The sequence below is a fragment of the Oreochromis aureus genome, linkage group 14, assembly GCF_013358895.1.
Source record: "Oreochromis aureus strain Israel breed Guangdong linkage group 14, ZZ_aureus, whole genome shotgun sequence".
Taxonomy (NCBI): domain Eukaryota; kingdom Metazoa; phylum Chordata; class Actinopteri; order Cichliformes; family Cichlidae; genus Oreochromis; species Oreochromis aureus.
The window spans coordinates 13,421,339-13,433,517 of NC_052955.1; the positions used below are offsets into that span (position 1 = coordinate 13,421,339).

General features: G+C 37.4%; 2 protein-coding genes across 3 annotated transcripts; one reads left to right on the forward strand and one right to left on the reverse strand.

Moving 5' to 3' along the window:
• The first annotated feature begins 642 nt into the window (after positions 1–642).
• paf1 (PAF1 homolog, Paf1/RNA polymerase II complex component) lies at positions 643–5,826 on the forward strand. Of its 2 annotated transcripts, none has more exons than XM_031759839.2 (14): positions 643–874; positions 1,665–1,694; positions 1,815–1,907; positions 2,021–2,142; positions 2,235–2,301; positions 2,382–2,483; positions 2,582–2,687; positions 2,910–2,978; positions 3,110–3,213; positions 3,307–3,423; positions 3,597–3,725; positions 3,920–4,025; positions 4,436–4,520; positions 4,988–5,826. In XM_031759839.2, the coding sequence occupies exons 1-14, from the start codon at positions 738–740 to the stop codon at positions 5,416–5,418; spliced, it is 1,698 nt and encodes a 565-aa protein (XP_031615699.2). In that variant the 5' UTR covers positions 643–737; the 3' UTR covers positions 5,419–5,826. The 2 variants fall into 2 exon arrangements, with proteins under 2 accessions (XP_031615699.2, XP_031615692.2); XM_031759832.2 differs by having other exon boundaries at positions 644–874; positions 1,662–1,694.
• gmfg (glia maturation factor, gamma) lies at positions 5,592–8,683 on the reverse strand. Its single transcript, XM_031759691.2, has 7 exons — positions 8,526–8,683; positions 8,018–8,114; positions 7,823–7,872; positions 7,687–7,736; positions 6,791–6,873; positions 6,539–6,612; positions 5,592–6,191 (listed from the first exon to the last, which is right to left on the reverse strand). Exons 1-7 carry the CDS (start codon positions 8,526–8,528, stop codon positions 6,120–6,122), a joined length of 429 nt encoding a protein of 142 aa, XP_031615551.1. The 5' UTR covers positions 8,529–8,683; the 3' UTR covers positions 5,592–6,119.
• Between the last annotated feature and the right edge of the window lie 3,496 nt (positions 8,684–12,179).

Below are 12,179 nucleotides of genomic sequence, written 5' to 3' on the forward strand. Positions count from 1 at the left end.
AGGCTGAGGTATGCCAAATTCCGGGAGAACTGGATGAAATATCAGTGGCAACAAGTCTTATACAGTAATTTATCCAAATCATCACTAATATGTATGGATGAGGTCAGGAGAGGCACAACAGTCAATGTCTACATCAGCTGTAAAACATGGAGTCTAAGTCAGTAGTGTGACTTACCGACATCATTACAGTATCAGATTTTGATCCACCATGCAATGCCATCTGGCAGAGGCTTCATTTTTCAGCATGCCAATGATCCCAAACACATCACAGTAAAAAGCATTAAAAAAAAAACCCCAGAACATTATTAGTCATGGACTGGCCTCCCCAGAGCATACACCTTAATGCTATTCAAACAGTGCTGGATCATTTCAACAAAGAACATAAAAAAAGCCAGTCAACATTCAAAGAACTTTGTCCTTAGAAACCTGAAGCCGATTTCTGAAAACTACTTATAGGAAAGCTTGCCTAACAGAGTTTAGGTTGTGTTGAAGAATAAAGGTGGTCATACCAAATACTGGGTTTCAAAAATCGCCCATGTCCCCTTTTCCTGTGAAAAAAACATTTTAATAAAGGACAACGGGTTGTTCAAGTACTTCAAATTCCAGAACACTAGGAGGCGCTCACAATAAAGAAAGTCCACTTAAGAACCGGAGATGTGGATACACTACCGGGTCATCATCCCATCCTGCTAATAAAAGATGAAAACGCACTCAGGCCATGAACTCGATAGGAGTTAATGTTTTTTGTTGACATCGGGCGTATTTGTGCTGGTTATTTGTGCAAACAAACGGTTTTGTTTGTAATTTTTAAGCGTTTTTTCATAAACATGGCTCCAACGATTCAGACGCAATCTCAACGAGAAGACGGCCACAGGTACGTTCAACAGTGCCTTAACAAGTTCGCTTACCTGAGTGGTATCTGCACGTTTTGTGTCAGTTTACGACACAGAGTTAAGTGTAATGCAGTAACAAGTGATCAGCGGGTCCCAGGGTGCTTTTCTGATGTGTGTAGCATTAGTCGGAAGTGTTGTGTAGCAAACAAACAATCAAGCTTAACGTTCGGCTAATTTACGATAATCTTACAGAAATCAGCGTAGTGATTTCCATAAGCTTAGTGTCAGTAGTTTGTGCCAGTCAACAATTTATTACTTTTTTTTTTTTAGCAGCACTAATGTAAAGTTGAGGTAAATCAAAAGCTGACTTTATGTTGGCTACAAGAATGCTAACAACAATGTGGCGGAAAAAAGGCGCCTGAAAGATTAGTTATTAAGTACTAAAAAATTGTGGTTTTAAGTTTGCGATATGTGTAGGGTAGCTTTTTATGTTCCTTTTAAACATGTTAACACACAAACACCCCTTCCAGTGTTGCCATTGCCAATATTTGTTTTGAATTTTTTGTCCTTTGTTTGTAATACTGCAAAATAAAATAAAACAAATAAAATGAGAGTTAGCTTGTAATTGGTTTAAGCTGTACATTTCAGACCACAGTGAAAAGTATGTATAGACAACATAAGGAATACCCTATTTTTGCCCAAAAGGAGAGGTTCTCTGTTTTCCAAGTTGAAGACATTTGGATTCTTAATATAAAATTAAATTTTGTAGTAAAGGGATTGTGCATTGTGCACTCTTTACTACTAACCAGTGGCTGTTTTTTCTTCCAGCAGGCCATCCTCTCACAGAACCGTCCCAGAGAGGTCAGTAGATTCAAAACATATTTGTATGTACATAGTTTCTGTCATGTACAGAAACTGCTTCTGTATGTGAAGATTGCTGGCTTACCGTTGGTGTATTCTTTACTTTGGTGCTCTTGACAGGTCTGGAGTTGTCTGCAGAGTGAAATACTGCAACACCTTGCCTGACATACCCTTTGATCCTAAATTCATCACTTATCCATTTGATCAGCACAGGTATTCATTTTTCACTCCGCTGAATTGAGTGAATACAAGTATTCACTTCCCATCAAGTAAACATGTTTAAACACACACACACATATATAACCTGTGGTTTTCTTTATTGGCAGGTTTGTACAGTATAAAGCCACTTCTCTTGAGAAGCAGCACAAGCATGAACTCCTGACTGAACCAGACCTCGGGGTCACCATTGATCTTATCAACCCAGACACGTACCGCATAGACCCCAACAGTAAGTCTCCATCAAGGTCGATCCTGTTCTTAATTTACCTTGTGAATTATTTAAATGTCTGCACAGACTAAGTTAATCTTTCACATTTTCAGTTCTGTTGGATCCCGCTGATGAAAAACTGTTGGAGGAGGACATCCAGGCTCCATCCAGTTCAAAGAGGTATGACTGCTAAATGGGCTGCTTTGTGTTATGTATTCAGCAATATTTTATTTTAAGCAATTTTTCCTCTTCCCTATAAGGTCGCAGCAGCATGCCAAAGTTGTCCCATGGATGAGGAAAACCGAATACATTTCCACAGAGTTTAACCGATACGGTGTTTCCAATGAGAAAGTGGAAGTCAAGTAAGTTGGATCAGTGGACTCGCCTTTACATTTCACACATGTACAGATGCATGTTCTAGGTGTTCACGTAATCGAGACGATTTTGTTTTTGCGTTTAGAATTGGAGTGTCTGTCAAACAACAGTTTACAGAAGAAGAGATCTACAAGGACCGAGACAGTCAGATTTCTGCTATTGAGAAGACGTTTGAGGATGCACAGAAATCTGTGAGTGAGCATATTAATATGCTGCTCAAATCCTTCTCTTCTTACACCAACAAAATGATGTAATATGTAAAAGAAATGAGTTCAATTTAAACCTTGTATTGGATGTGCAACTCCTGTTCCGGCAATTTATTTTTTTTTTTTTTTTTATGTTTTTTTATGTTCTTGTTTGTTTGTGTTGGTAAGCTACAAACTAGCTAAAATTGAGTTGTTCTTTATCTCCAGATTACACAGCATTACAGCAAACCCAGAGTTACTCCTGTGGAGGTACTACCTGTGTTCCCTGACTTTAAGGTGAGCTAATTCCTTAACTGAATTTATTTGTATTAACCTATGGAACCTTATGCATACAACAACAACAAAAGAAATCCACTCTTGTTGCGCTTTTAGTTAAAAATAATAAATACACTTTCTCTTTGCCCCAGATGTGGATCAATCCATGTGCTCAAGTCATATTTGACTCTGATCCTGCACCTAAAGACATGTCTGGACCAGCAGCTGTGGAAATGATGTCTCAGGCCATGATCAGGTATGATCAGATGTGTTTTGTCTGTTCTCTTCTTCAACAGCTTTTTTTTTTTTTTTTTTTTTGTAAATGTCACTTGTTGTTTGTGAAATATAGAGGTATGATGGATGAGGAAGGAAATCAGTTTGTGGCCTACTTCCTGCCCAATGAGGAAACGCTCCGAAAGCGCAAGAGAGACTTTGAAGAGGGGATCGATTACATGCCTGATGATCTGTAAGTAAAATAATGCATCACAAACATGTATCTGTGGAATTTACTGCATTAAATAAACATTAATTGGGTGTTATTTTTTTAAATTTTTATTTATTTATTTATTTTTTCGTGAGTGTGTTTGGTGAAAGTGTACTGTATACAAGTATAATGGAATTTTGTATGGTATGTTTCAGCTATGATTACAAGATAGCGAGGGAGTACAACTGGAACGTTAAGAACAAAGCCAGCAAAGGCTATGAAGAGAACTACTTCTTTATCTTCAGAGATGGAGATGGTGTTTACTACAATGAGCTGGAGACAAGGTGACACCTTAGAAATTATTTGTATATGTTGACACTTTGGTGGAAAATATTTTTAACTACCGGTACTTCAGCATTGTACATGTTGGTTTTGTTGCACAAGTTTTGGTGTTGGTGGTATTGATGTTGTTGCACAAACCATCATGACAAATAACTGGCTGGCCAAGACCTTTTACAACTGTTATTCTGGCCTGTAGGGTGCGCTTGAGCAAGAGAAGAGCCAAGGCTGGAGCACAGTCTACAACAAACGCTGTGCTGGTGTGTAAGCACAGAGACATGAATGAGAAGGAGCTTGAAGCTCAGGTGAGTGTATTTTATTGTTTTTCAGAGCTTTTAATCATGGGTTTAGCTTTCCATCCTATAGTTTGCTGATAAAGTTAGAAACATACGTTGTTGTTACTGATTTTTTTATTTATTTATTTTTTTTTTGTTTTTCTTGGAAGAAGATTGGGATTAATACAATGTCTTTAAAGACATTTAAAGAAAACTAGAAGTTTAGAACTGTATGATTGCTCTAATAGAAGTAGTTCTGCTGCCACACATTTGATAAACAAAGTAGTTGCTATACAAAAGAAGTGCTGGTATGGGAGGTGGCTTTTTATTGCTTTAAGCAACAACAAAAAAAAAACTAACAGGGTCAATGATGGTTTGATTTTTATCATTCCTCTGTTACTCTGTATTTATAACTGACTGCCTTCACTGTGATTTTTCAGGAGGCACGTAAAGCTCAGTTGGAGAACCATGAGCCAGAAGATGAGGAAGAAGATATGGACATGGACAAAGAGATGCAAGATTCTGGTCAGTTGTTGATATATAATTTTTACTGACTTTTCTACCCTCTGTCCAGAATTGGCTGGGGAAAGACTCTGATGATTTTTTATTTTTTTTTTGATATTTTTTTTTAGTTAATCAACATAAACTTTGTTTTAGAAATACGTGATAGCCTGGGCAGTCAGCTACCAAAGCATTTTCTGTAATTTTGCACATTTATGATGTAGAAAAACTGTCATGTGCTGTTGAAATTGCACTTCTTTAGCTTATATTAAGATATCTGGGAAATGGAAAGGTTCTTATATAGTGCTTTTCTACTCTACCTGAGCACTTATTGCGCTTTATTATCTAAATCTAATTAATATTTTGGGGATTAAATGTGTAGTGAAATGTCTTTAAAGTGCTATTTCATTTTTCTGTATGTGCCCTCGATGTAAAATGAGTTTGAGCGATTGTCAGTAACTCTGCTAAATCAACGCACTTATTTTCTCCAGGTGATGAGAAAGAGAAGGGCAGCGGCAGCGAGGCAGAAAACTCTGGCAGTGAATCTGAGAGAGACGATGAAGACCAGGAACAAAGGGGAGAAGATGACGATGAGGATGAGGACAGAGGGAAGAGGAGGAGGAAGGCAAGCGGCAGTGGTAGCGAGAGCGGCGAGGAGAGGACCAGAGAAATGCGAGATGAGGAAGAGATCTTTGGCAGTGATGACGACAGCGACGACAATGAGCCAAAGAATTCAGCCAGGAGCAGCGGGGAGGAGGGCAGCGACAGTGAGGATGAAGGAGGGAACAGAAGAGGCAGCCGGAGTCGCAGCGCCTCTCCTGCAGGCAGCGACCGCAGCAGCGACCATTCAGAGACTCGGGCTCAGAGTGGAAGTGGAAGTGACAGGGGCTCAGATTCAAGCGACGCCAGCGACAGTGAATAAGACCAGTGAGCCGGTGACCTGTCTTATCTATATATTGAGCTGCAAACGCTGGCGCTCTTACACTGTCATTGAGTATAATATTGGCCTGATGTGGGGTTGAAGTTTCTTGCTGATTACAAATTGTTTATGAAATGCTGATAATCTTTCACCTGGATACAACTCTGTTTACTCCAGTTTTTATTTGTAGATTTAACTCTAGTTGCTATTTGTATGCCATTCCTCTATATTGTTTGCCAGATGGTCATTACAGGATCATGTTAAAAAAAAAAAAACAAAAAAACCCCAAAACGTTTTCCACTCTTAAATGATTTCCACTCTTGAAATGCCTTTGGAGTGGGAATAGTGTAAAGCATGTGGGCTCTCAAAGCAGGTAATACATTGTAGATGACATTTTCTATAAAAAAAAAACAAAAAAAAACTCTGACCAGACTTTGTTCTTTTTCTGCGTCTTTTTCTGATTTGGGAACCTCTTGAGTATTTTCATGAATTTAACCTGTATGTGCTGTAATTAGTACAGCTGATCTTATAGTATTGGATTTGTTTATCTGAAAAAAAATATCTAAAATGACTGATTTAAATGCAGAACTGACAAAGCTGTTTTGATTAAAATGTTTATTAACAATTCCATACACACCAGATGGACATTAAACTGACAGCCTTGTTTCATAAAGGAACCTTTTGGAGATGCAGAAGATGTACATTCAGCGAAAAAATGACAGGTGGCTCTTCAGCCATTCTTCTGTCAAGTCGTCAGGGTTTCTTGTTTCAAACACCTTAGAGAGTAAAGCAAAGAAATTATAAAGTGAGCAACAGCTCATACACAGGAGAGTTAACATGTAAGAAAACATGTTTATAAGAAAGGATTACATTAAAATATGAATATGAATGGGCTTTGGTCTAGATTCAATAATGATCTAGTTTATGTCTGTCAACTACATAACTAAAAACAACTGAGATTTCACAAAAAAGTCAATCTGAGACTTTCAATTAAAATCTACAAATTTACAGATTTTCAATTTCTCTGAATAAAAAGAAATATTATACCTTGTTACATTAAATACTAGTATATCTACTCAACATACCACTGTATATTATAAACTCATAATTTTGTGATAATTACCTTTGTGAGCTCTGCAGTTTGGACCAGTCGATTCTTGCTTCCTGCATACATCATCTGCTGCTCTGGCTTGCACCCTATTAAAATGAAAGTGACGAATTTTGGGGGGTAAATTTAATACTCGCCCAAACATATCTTTAGAATTCTAATTCAACCTTCATCACCATAAAAACATTTAAAAGTGTATTTTAAATTAGTTTACTTTGCCATTGTTGCTACAATGCTTTAGGAATCTAGATTGCTGTAACTGCTTACCCACGGGACTGGAGAATATGAAACACAGCGGGTAAGACACTCTGCCATCATCATGGACATATTTGTAGCTGTAGACAATGAATGTACGTTTTGGTCAAGGAACTTTTCTGTTTATATAACCATATCAGTAGAATCTGAACAGGGAGCAAGCAGAAAGGAGTCTGAAGAGGTGGAGGTGTGGATTGGAGAAAAGAGGAATGAAAGTCAGTAAAAGCAAGACATAATACATACGTGTGAATAAGAAGGAGACAGATGTAAAGGTAATGCTGGAAGAGTAGTGGCAGAAAAGGTGGATGAGTTTAAATACCTGGGGTCAACCAATCCAGTGCACAAGAGTGCAGCCAGGGTAGAGTGGGTGGAAAAAAGTATCAGGGATGATTTATGACTGATAGCAGCTAGAGTGAAAGGGTTTACAAGATAGCAATGAGACCTCCTATGATGTATGGTTTGGAGACCATGACACTGGCAAAAAAACAGGAAGCAAAGCTGGAGGTGGCAGAGTTGAATATGTTAATATTCTTTAATTGGATTGACAGGATTAGAGATGAAGACAACAGAGGGACAGCTCAGGTTGAGACAAAATTATAGTGGCAAGCCTGAGACTGTTTGGACGTGTGCAGAAGGGGCATAGTGGCTACACTGGACATAGGACTTTGAATATGGCGCAATCAGGCAGGAGGAAAAGAGGACCACAGAGGAGATTCATGGCTGCTGTGAAAAAGGGCATGCAGAGGGTTGGTGTGACAGAAGAGGATAATAGGTTAGAATAAGATGGAGGCTGATGATGAACTCTGGTGACCCCTAAGGGGAGCAGCCAACAGAAGATCACCTGACTTTGCAAAAAGACTATTTTTTTAATGAATAATTTTGCAATTCATGATATGACGTAAGGATATCTGGGCTGCCGCTCTGGAAGTTCATTCCTTAAGTCATCCATTGAGATGTCCTAGAAGACAAGAGAGAGTGTGAGTGACTTTTTAAATCAAAACAAACAAGAGATTAAATAGAGAGAGAAAGAAAAAATTGACTTACGTCATATTCCTCCTCAAGAATAACGAGCTGTTTCTCCATGTCTATTTTCACTAAGAAATTTCAAAGAAAAATCTTTTGTGCTTTGATTTTATTTTATATTAGTTGGTCTGCAGATATTTATATGCGATGAACATTTTTGATAATGGTTTTACAAATGTGAAGTACGTGTGTAAGGAACGGATAAACGCTACTTACTTAGTATGGCAGCATTGCTGGTCTCTTTTCGAAATCTAAACTTTTTCAGTTTATCTTTCAGACTTTCATCCACTTCACACACGACTAAAGAGCTTGACTGTAAAAACAGGCCATGAAAACATTAGTTAATTTGTGTCACTCTATTAAATGTTCAATATCTCCAGATAAAACTGTGATAAATAGTTAAGTGGGCTGGTCTACAGACCAAAAATAGAAACAAAACAAAAACGGGGTGAAGGACATCTACTAGATCTGTAAAGGGCTCTATCCACCTTGCATGAGTACATTAAACATTCATGACACTCTTTGACATTTTGAGGGCAGGAAATGTGTTGCAGCAATATGCAAGATTGTAGTTTCCTGTTTTATAGAGCAAGGGGGATGGTCGCAATGGTTAAGTAGAACAAATATCTTTATGCGCACACACAAATACATAGAATTACGGTTCATCGAATGCAGTGAACTTCAATTGAAAAGTCTTTCAAGAAATTGCATCAGTTTCACCTACCATTCTCAAAGGATCCTTTTCTGCTTTTAAGTCCTGAGGGTAACACCGCCTTGCTTAAACTGTTTGCGATAGACTGACAGTTACTTTCAAACTGTTGAAGACAGCAGGGGAGGGCAGACGCAATGCTAGATTGCCTCTCAGCATGCTTCCTCCTTTCAGCAGGAAAACATGACAGCAGTGTTGAAGTGGAGCAACGTATCTCAGTCTTTTATTGCATAGGGGAGAAATTACGGAGAACAATCACACACTAAACTCACACATTTTACTGTAGCAGAAGAAGCTGGACTTGAAATTGAATAATTTTAGGCCATTTAAACCTGAAGATGATCAGTTTAATCATTTTGCGTTGTCTTTTACTGTCACTTAGTATCACTTCCCTTTATAATGCGAATGTGAATATCAAAGTGAAACTTGCAGATGTAGAAAACGTCTTCATATATTTAAACAATAGCAAAACAGAATGTTGTTTAGGAGCTGAAGTATTTTATTTATACCGTTTAAGTCATAATAATAAAAAAAAATAAGAAAGCTATTATGTTTAAGCAGTCAAAAGTGGGGGAAGAATACTTTATTTTAAAAAATTCTTACTGTTTTACATTCTGGTTATATTATGGAAGGGCAACCTATAAATCACAAGTGAAAGCACATTGTAATATTAGAGTTGATACTGGATTTTTTGGTCAATAGTGGAATTTGTAAGGCACTGGTCATGTGACTTACATATGCTCTGTGTCGCCTTATAGGGCCTTTTCCCACCACGCCTGAAACTAAAAGGCTTAAGTCAGATCTCACACTCTGCACGACTGCCATGCATTTAAGAATCTGCAGCCTGAAAGAAATCAGTTTCCTTTCTTTATGAATAAATTACATTACACTTACACGGCAACCTACCCCAGTGCTCAGGAATATTGTCAAATTAGAAGTGCAAATTAACTGTGTATCTGATAGGAAAGAAATTTATTGCCATGCTGCTCTCTACTGGTAGAAATTGTAGGCATGTTGCACCTCTGGCCAGACACACTTTGCTGTTTCCTAGACTATTTAGTTTTAAATAAAAATAATTAGGTGCAATTCCCTTTTTTAATCTGTACTGATTAGTACCAATTGTGTTCTTCATGATTCAAAACTGGTATTAATAAAATAATGGAAAGGAAGTAATGAATAATAAATACCAATGAAATCGTAACAGCAAAGGAACATTAACAATGAGCAAGACAACTGAAAGACAATACCCAGACAGTAAAAGCTACCATATGCAGTTTAATTTAGTGGATAAAATCTTTTAGTCTTGTGTTTTAAAAAGTGAATTTTAAAAGGATGCTACAGAGTCTGCAAGCCTTATGTTCTCCACACTTCAAAGTTGAGTGACTTTGATGGCAAAAGCCACCTTTAGATGTAGTCTCTACTTTGAAAGGGCAGAAGGGTCACATCCTAGGATGTAAGGGTATGAACTGAGCAATATGGTCAATGTTTCCGATATGTAACTAGAGCCAGCGTTAATTTAACTGTGGTTAGTTTGAAATCAATTCTAAAATATACAGGAAGCCAGTGGAGAGATGCCATGATTATGGTGATGTGATAAAGTCTACTAAAACCATTGAAAAAGGCTTTCTGCTATGTTCTAAACTAGCTGAAGGTGGAAGAGTGACTTTTCATATATATCAAAGAGAATAAATTGCAGTAGTTGGGGCTTATTAGTATGCATGTGTGGAGGACTTCTTTCACGTCTGACTATGAGGATACTGGTTTTATTCTGGGGTTGCTTTTTATTTCAAGGAAGCAAGACTGGAGAACTGGACAACCCAAAGCTGAATAAGCTGAAACTCCCGTATCTCTTTATATTTGTAAAAAAAGAGCCAAGAGAACTCTAATCACTATTCATGCCGTTTGTGGGATGGAACAATAACAATTTTTATTCTTATCTATAAAGTGGAAGAAAATGTGGCGTCTTCTAATATTTAGCATCACTATCACAGCATTAACTAGGTCTCTGGGCCACTGTATCTATGGTGACCAACAAACTTCTTTCTAAAAGACAAGAATGCAACAATCAACTGCAGTATCCTCGATAAAACCCTTAATTTTACATTATACACCCTTTCCTTCCAAATGCAGTCCAAATTTATTCATAAAGCACATTTAAAAACAACAAAGTTGACAAACATGCTATACATGAAACAAAGGGTTACACAAAAAAATAAGAGATACGGCCAAAGAATTGCCAGAAAAGAAAAGATCACATACATTTTCATTAATATGAAGATGATAGGTCATTATATTTATCCTTGAAGACAGAAGACCCAATTAGTTAAACTACAGGCATGTCTTAAAGACATAAAGGCCTGGATGTCCCATAACCATCTTCTCCTAAATACCAACTATACTCCAATTATAACAGAGCACTTCACTTTTTTTTCAGGCTGTAGGCTTTCTTGTGGTTTTCTTGTGTACAGGGTATTTAAAAGTAGAATGTGGTGCAGAGCCTTTAGTTAGAAAGCCCCTCTATTGTGGGATCAGCTACCAACTTGGATTTAGGAGACATACACCCTCTCTAGTTTTAAGATTAAACTCAGAACTTTCCTTCGCGATAAAGTTTATAAATTAGTTGGGACTGGCACAAGTGAACTTGAACCTTGCCTGTTACTGCTGCAGGACTTCCTGTGATACACTGTGGTGGGTTAAGCACTTCCTCTTCACCCACCTCTTTTCACTCATTACGTGTTTATGTACCACTGCAGCATGCCATTAAATTTTTGTCTTCTCTCTACCTTAGTCTATGTTCTGTCCTATGTCCTTATGCTCTGGTTTGCTTTTCTCTTCTCTTTCTTCTTTTCTCTTTCCCCTCACCTCCCAACCAGTTGTGGCAGATAGCTGCCCCTCCCTGAGCCTGATTCTGTTAGTTTCTTCCTGTTAAAAGGGAGTATTTCTTTCCCTCCCTTGCAAAATGCTTGCTCATAGGGGTTTGTATGATTGTTGGGTTTTCCCCAGAATAGTGAAGGGGTTTTCTACCTTAGGTTATCTTATCTTATCTTAAGGTGTTCTAAGGCCTATGTTATTCTAATTTGGTACTATATAAATAAAGCTTAATTGGACTGAAAACATTTTTTAAGATGATCTAAAGGATCATCATCTAAGGATCTGTCGAACCTCATGAAACTCTAACATGTCTAGAAGACTTCAAAGTCTCCTCTGTGGACTGGTTACACTGAGGAGGCAAAATAAAAGCTAAAAGGTTAGTGGAAACAACTTAAAAAAAAAACCTTTGATAAAAATTGAACTTTAGAAATTGGTCTTAAATATGTAAGAACAGAAGGATGAAAGTTTGCTTTCTTTAAAAAAGGTTAGATGACAGCACATATAAAAATAGAATGGAAAATGATGCTGATAAAGAGATGAAAGAAAGTTTTATATTGTTGTGAGGCATCAGTGAAATGACACTGGAGAGATGTGAAAATTGAGTCTATATCTACTGTATTTTATATTCAGGTTAAGTTGCTGTTTCTTGTCTATTGCACATGTTTAACTGTCTAGCACCTGCCATTTATATCTTACACAGTACTCGTTCCATACACTCAGGATTGTGGGTCAATTCAAGCATGATCATATGTTCTCTTTAAATATTAAATTTATAGCTTAGTTTAATTTTGCCAGAAA

Excerpts from the sequence above, each read along its gene's own strand:
- paf1 (XM_031759832.2), top strand. The coding sequence starts at position 738 with ATGTTTTTTGTTGACATCGGGCGTATTTGTGCTGGTTATTTGTGCAAA. Across the intron at positions 1,908-2,020 it reads TATCCATTTGATCAGCACAG|GTTTGTACAGTATAAAGCCA; the intron begins GTATTCATTTTT and ends CTTTATTGGCAG. Across the intron at positions 3,726-3,919 it reads TACAATGAGCTGGAGACAAG|GGTGCGCTTGAGCAAGAGAA; the intron begins GTGACACCTTAG and ends TCTGGCCTGTAG.
- gmfg (XM_031759691.2), bottom strand. Across the intron at positions 7,873-8,017 it reads CAGCAATGCTGCCATACTAA|TGAAAATAGACATGGAGAAA; the intron begins GTAAGTAGCGTT and ends GAAATTTCTTAG. Across the intron at positions 6,874-7,686 it reads CTTCCAGAGCGGCAGCCCAG|ATTCATTGTCTACAGCTACA; the intron begins ATATCCTTACGT and ends ACCAAAACGTAC.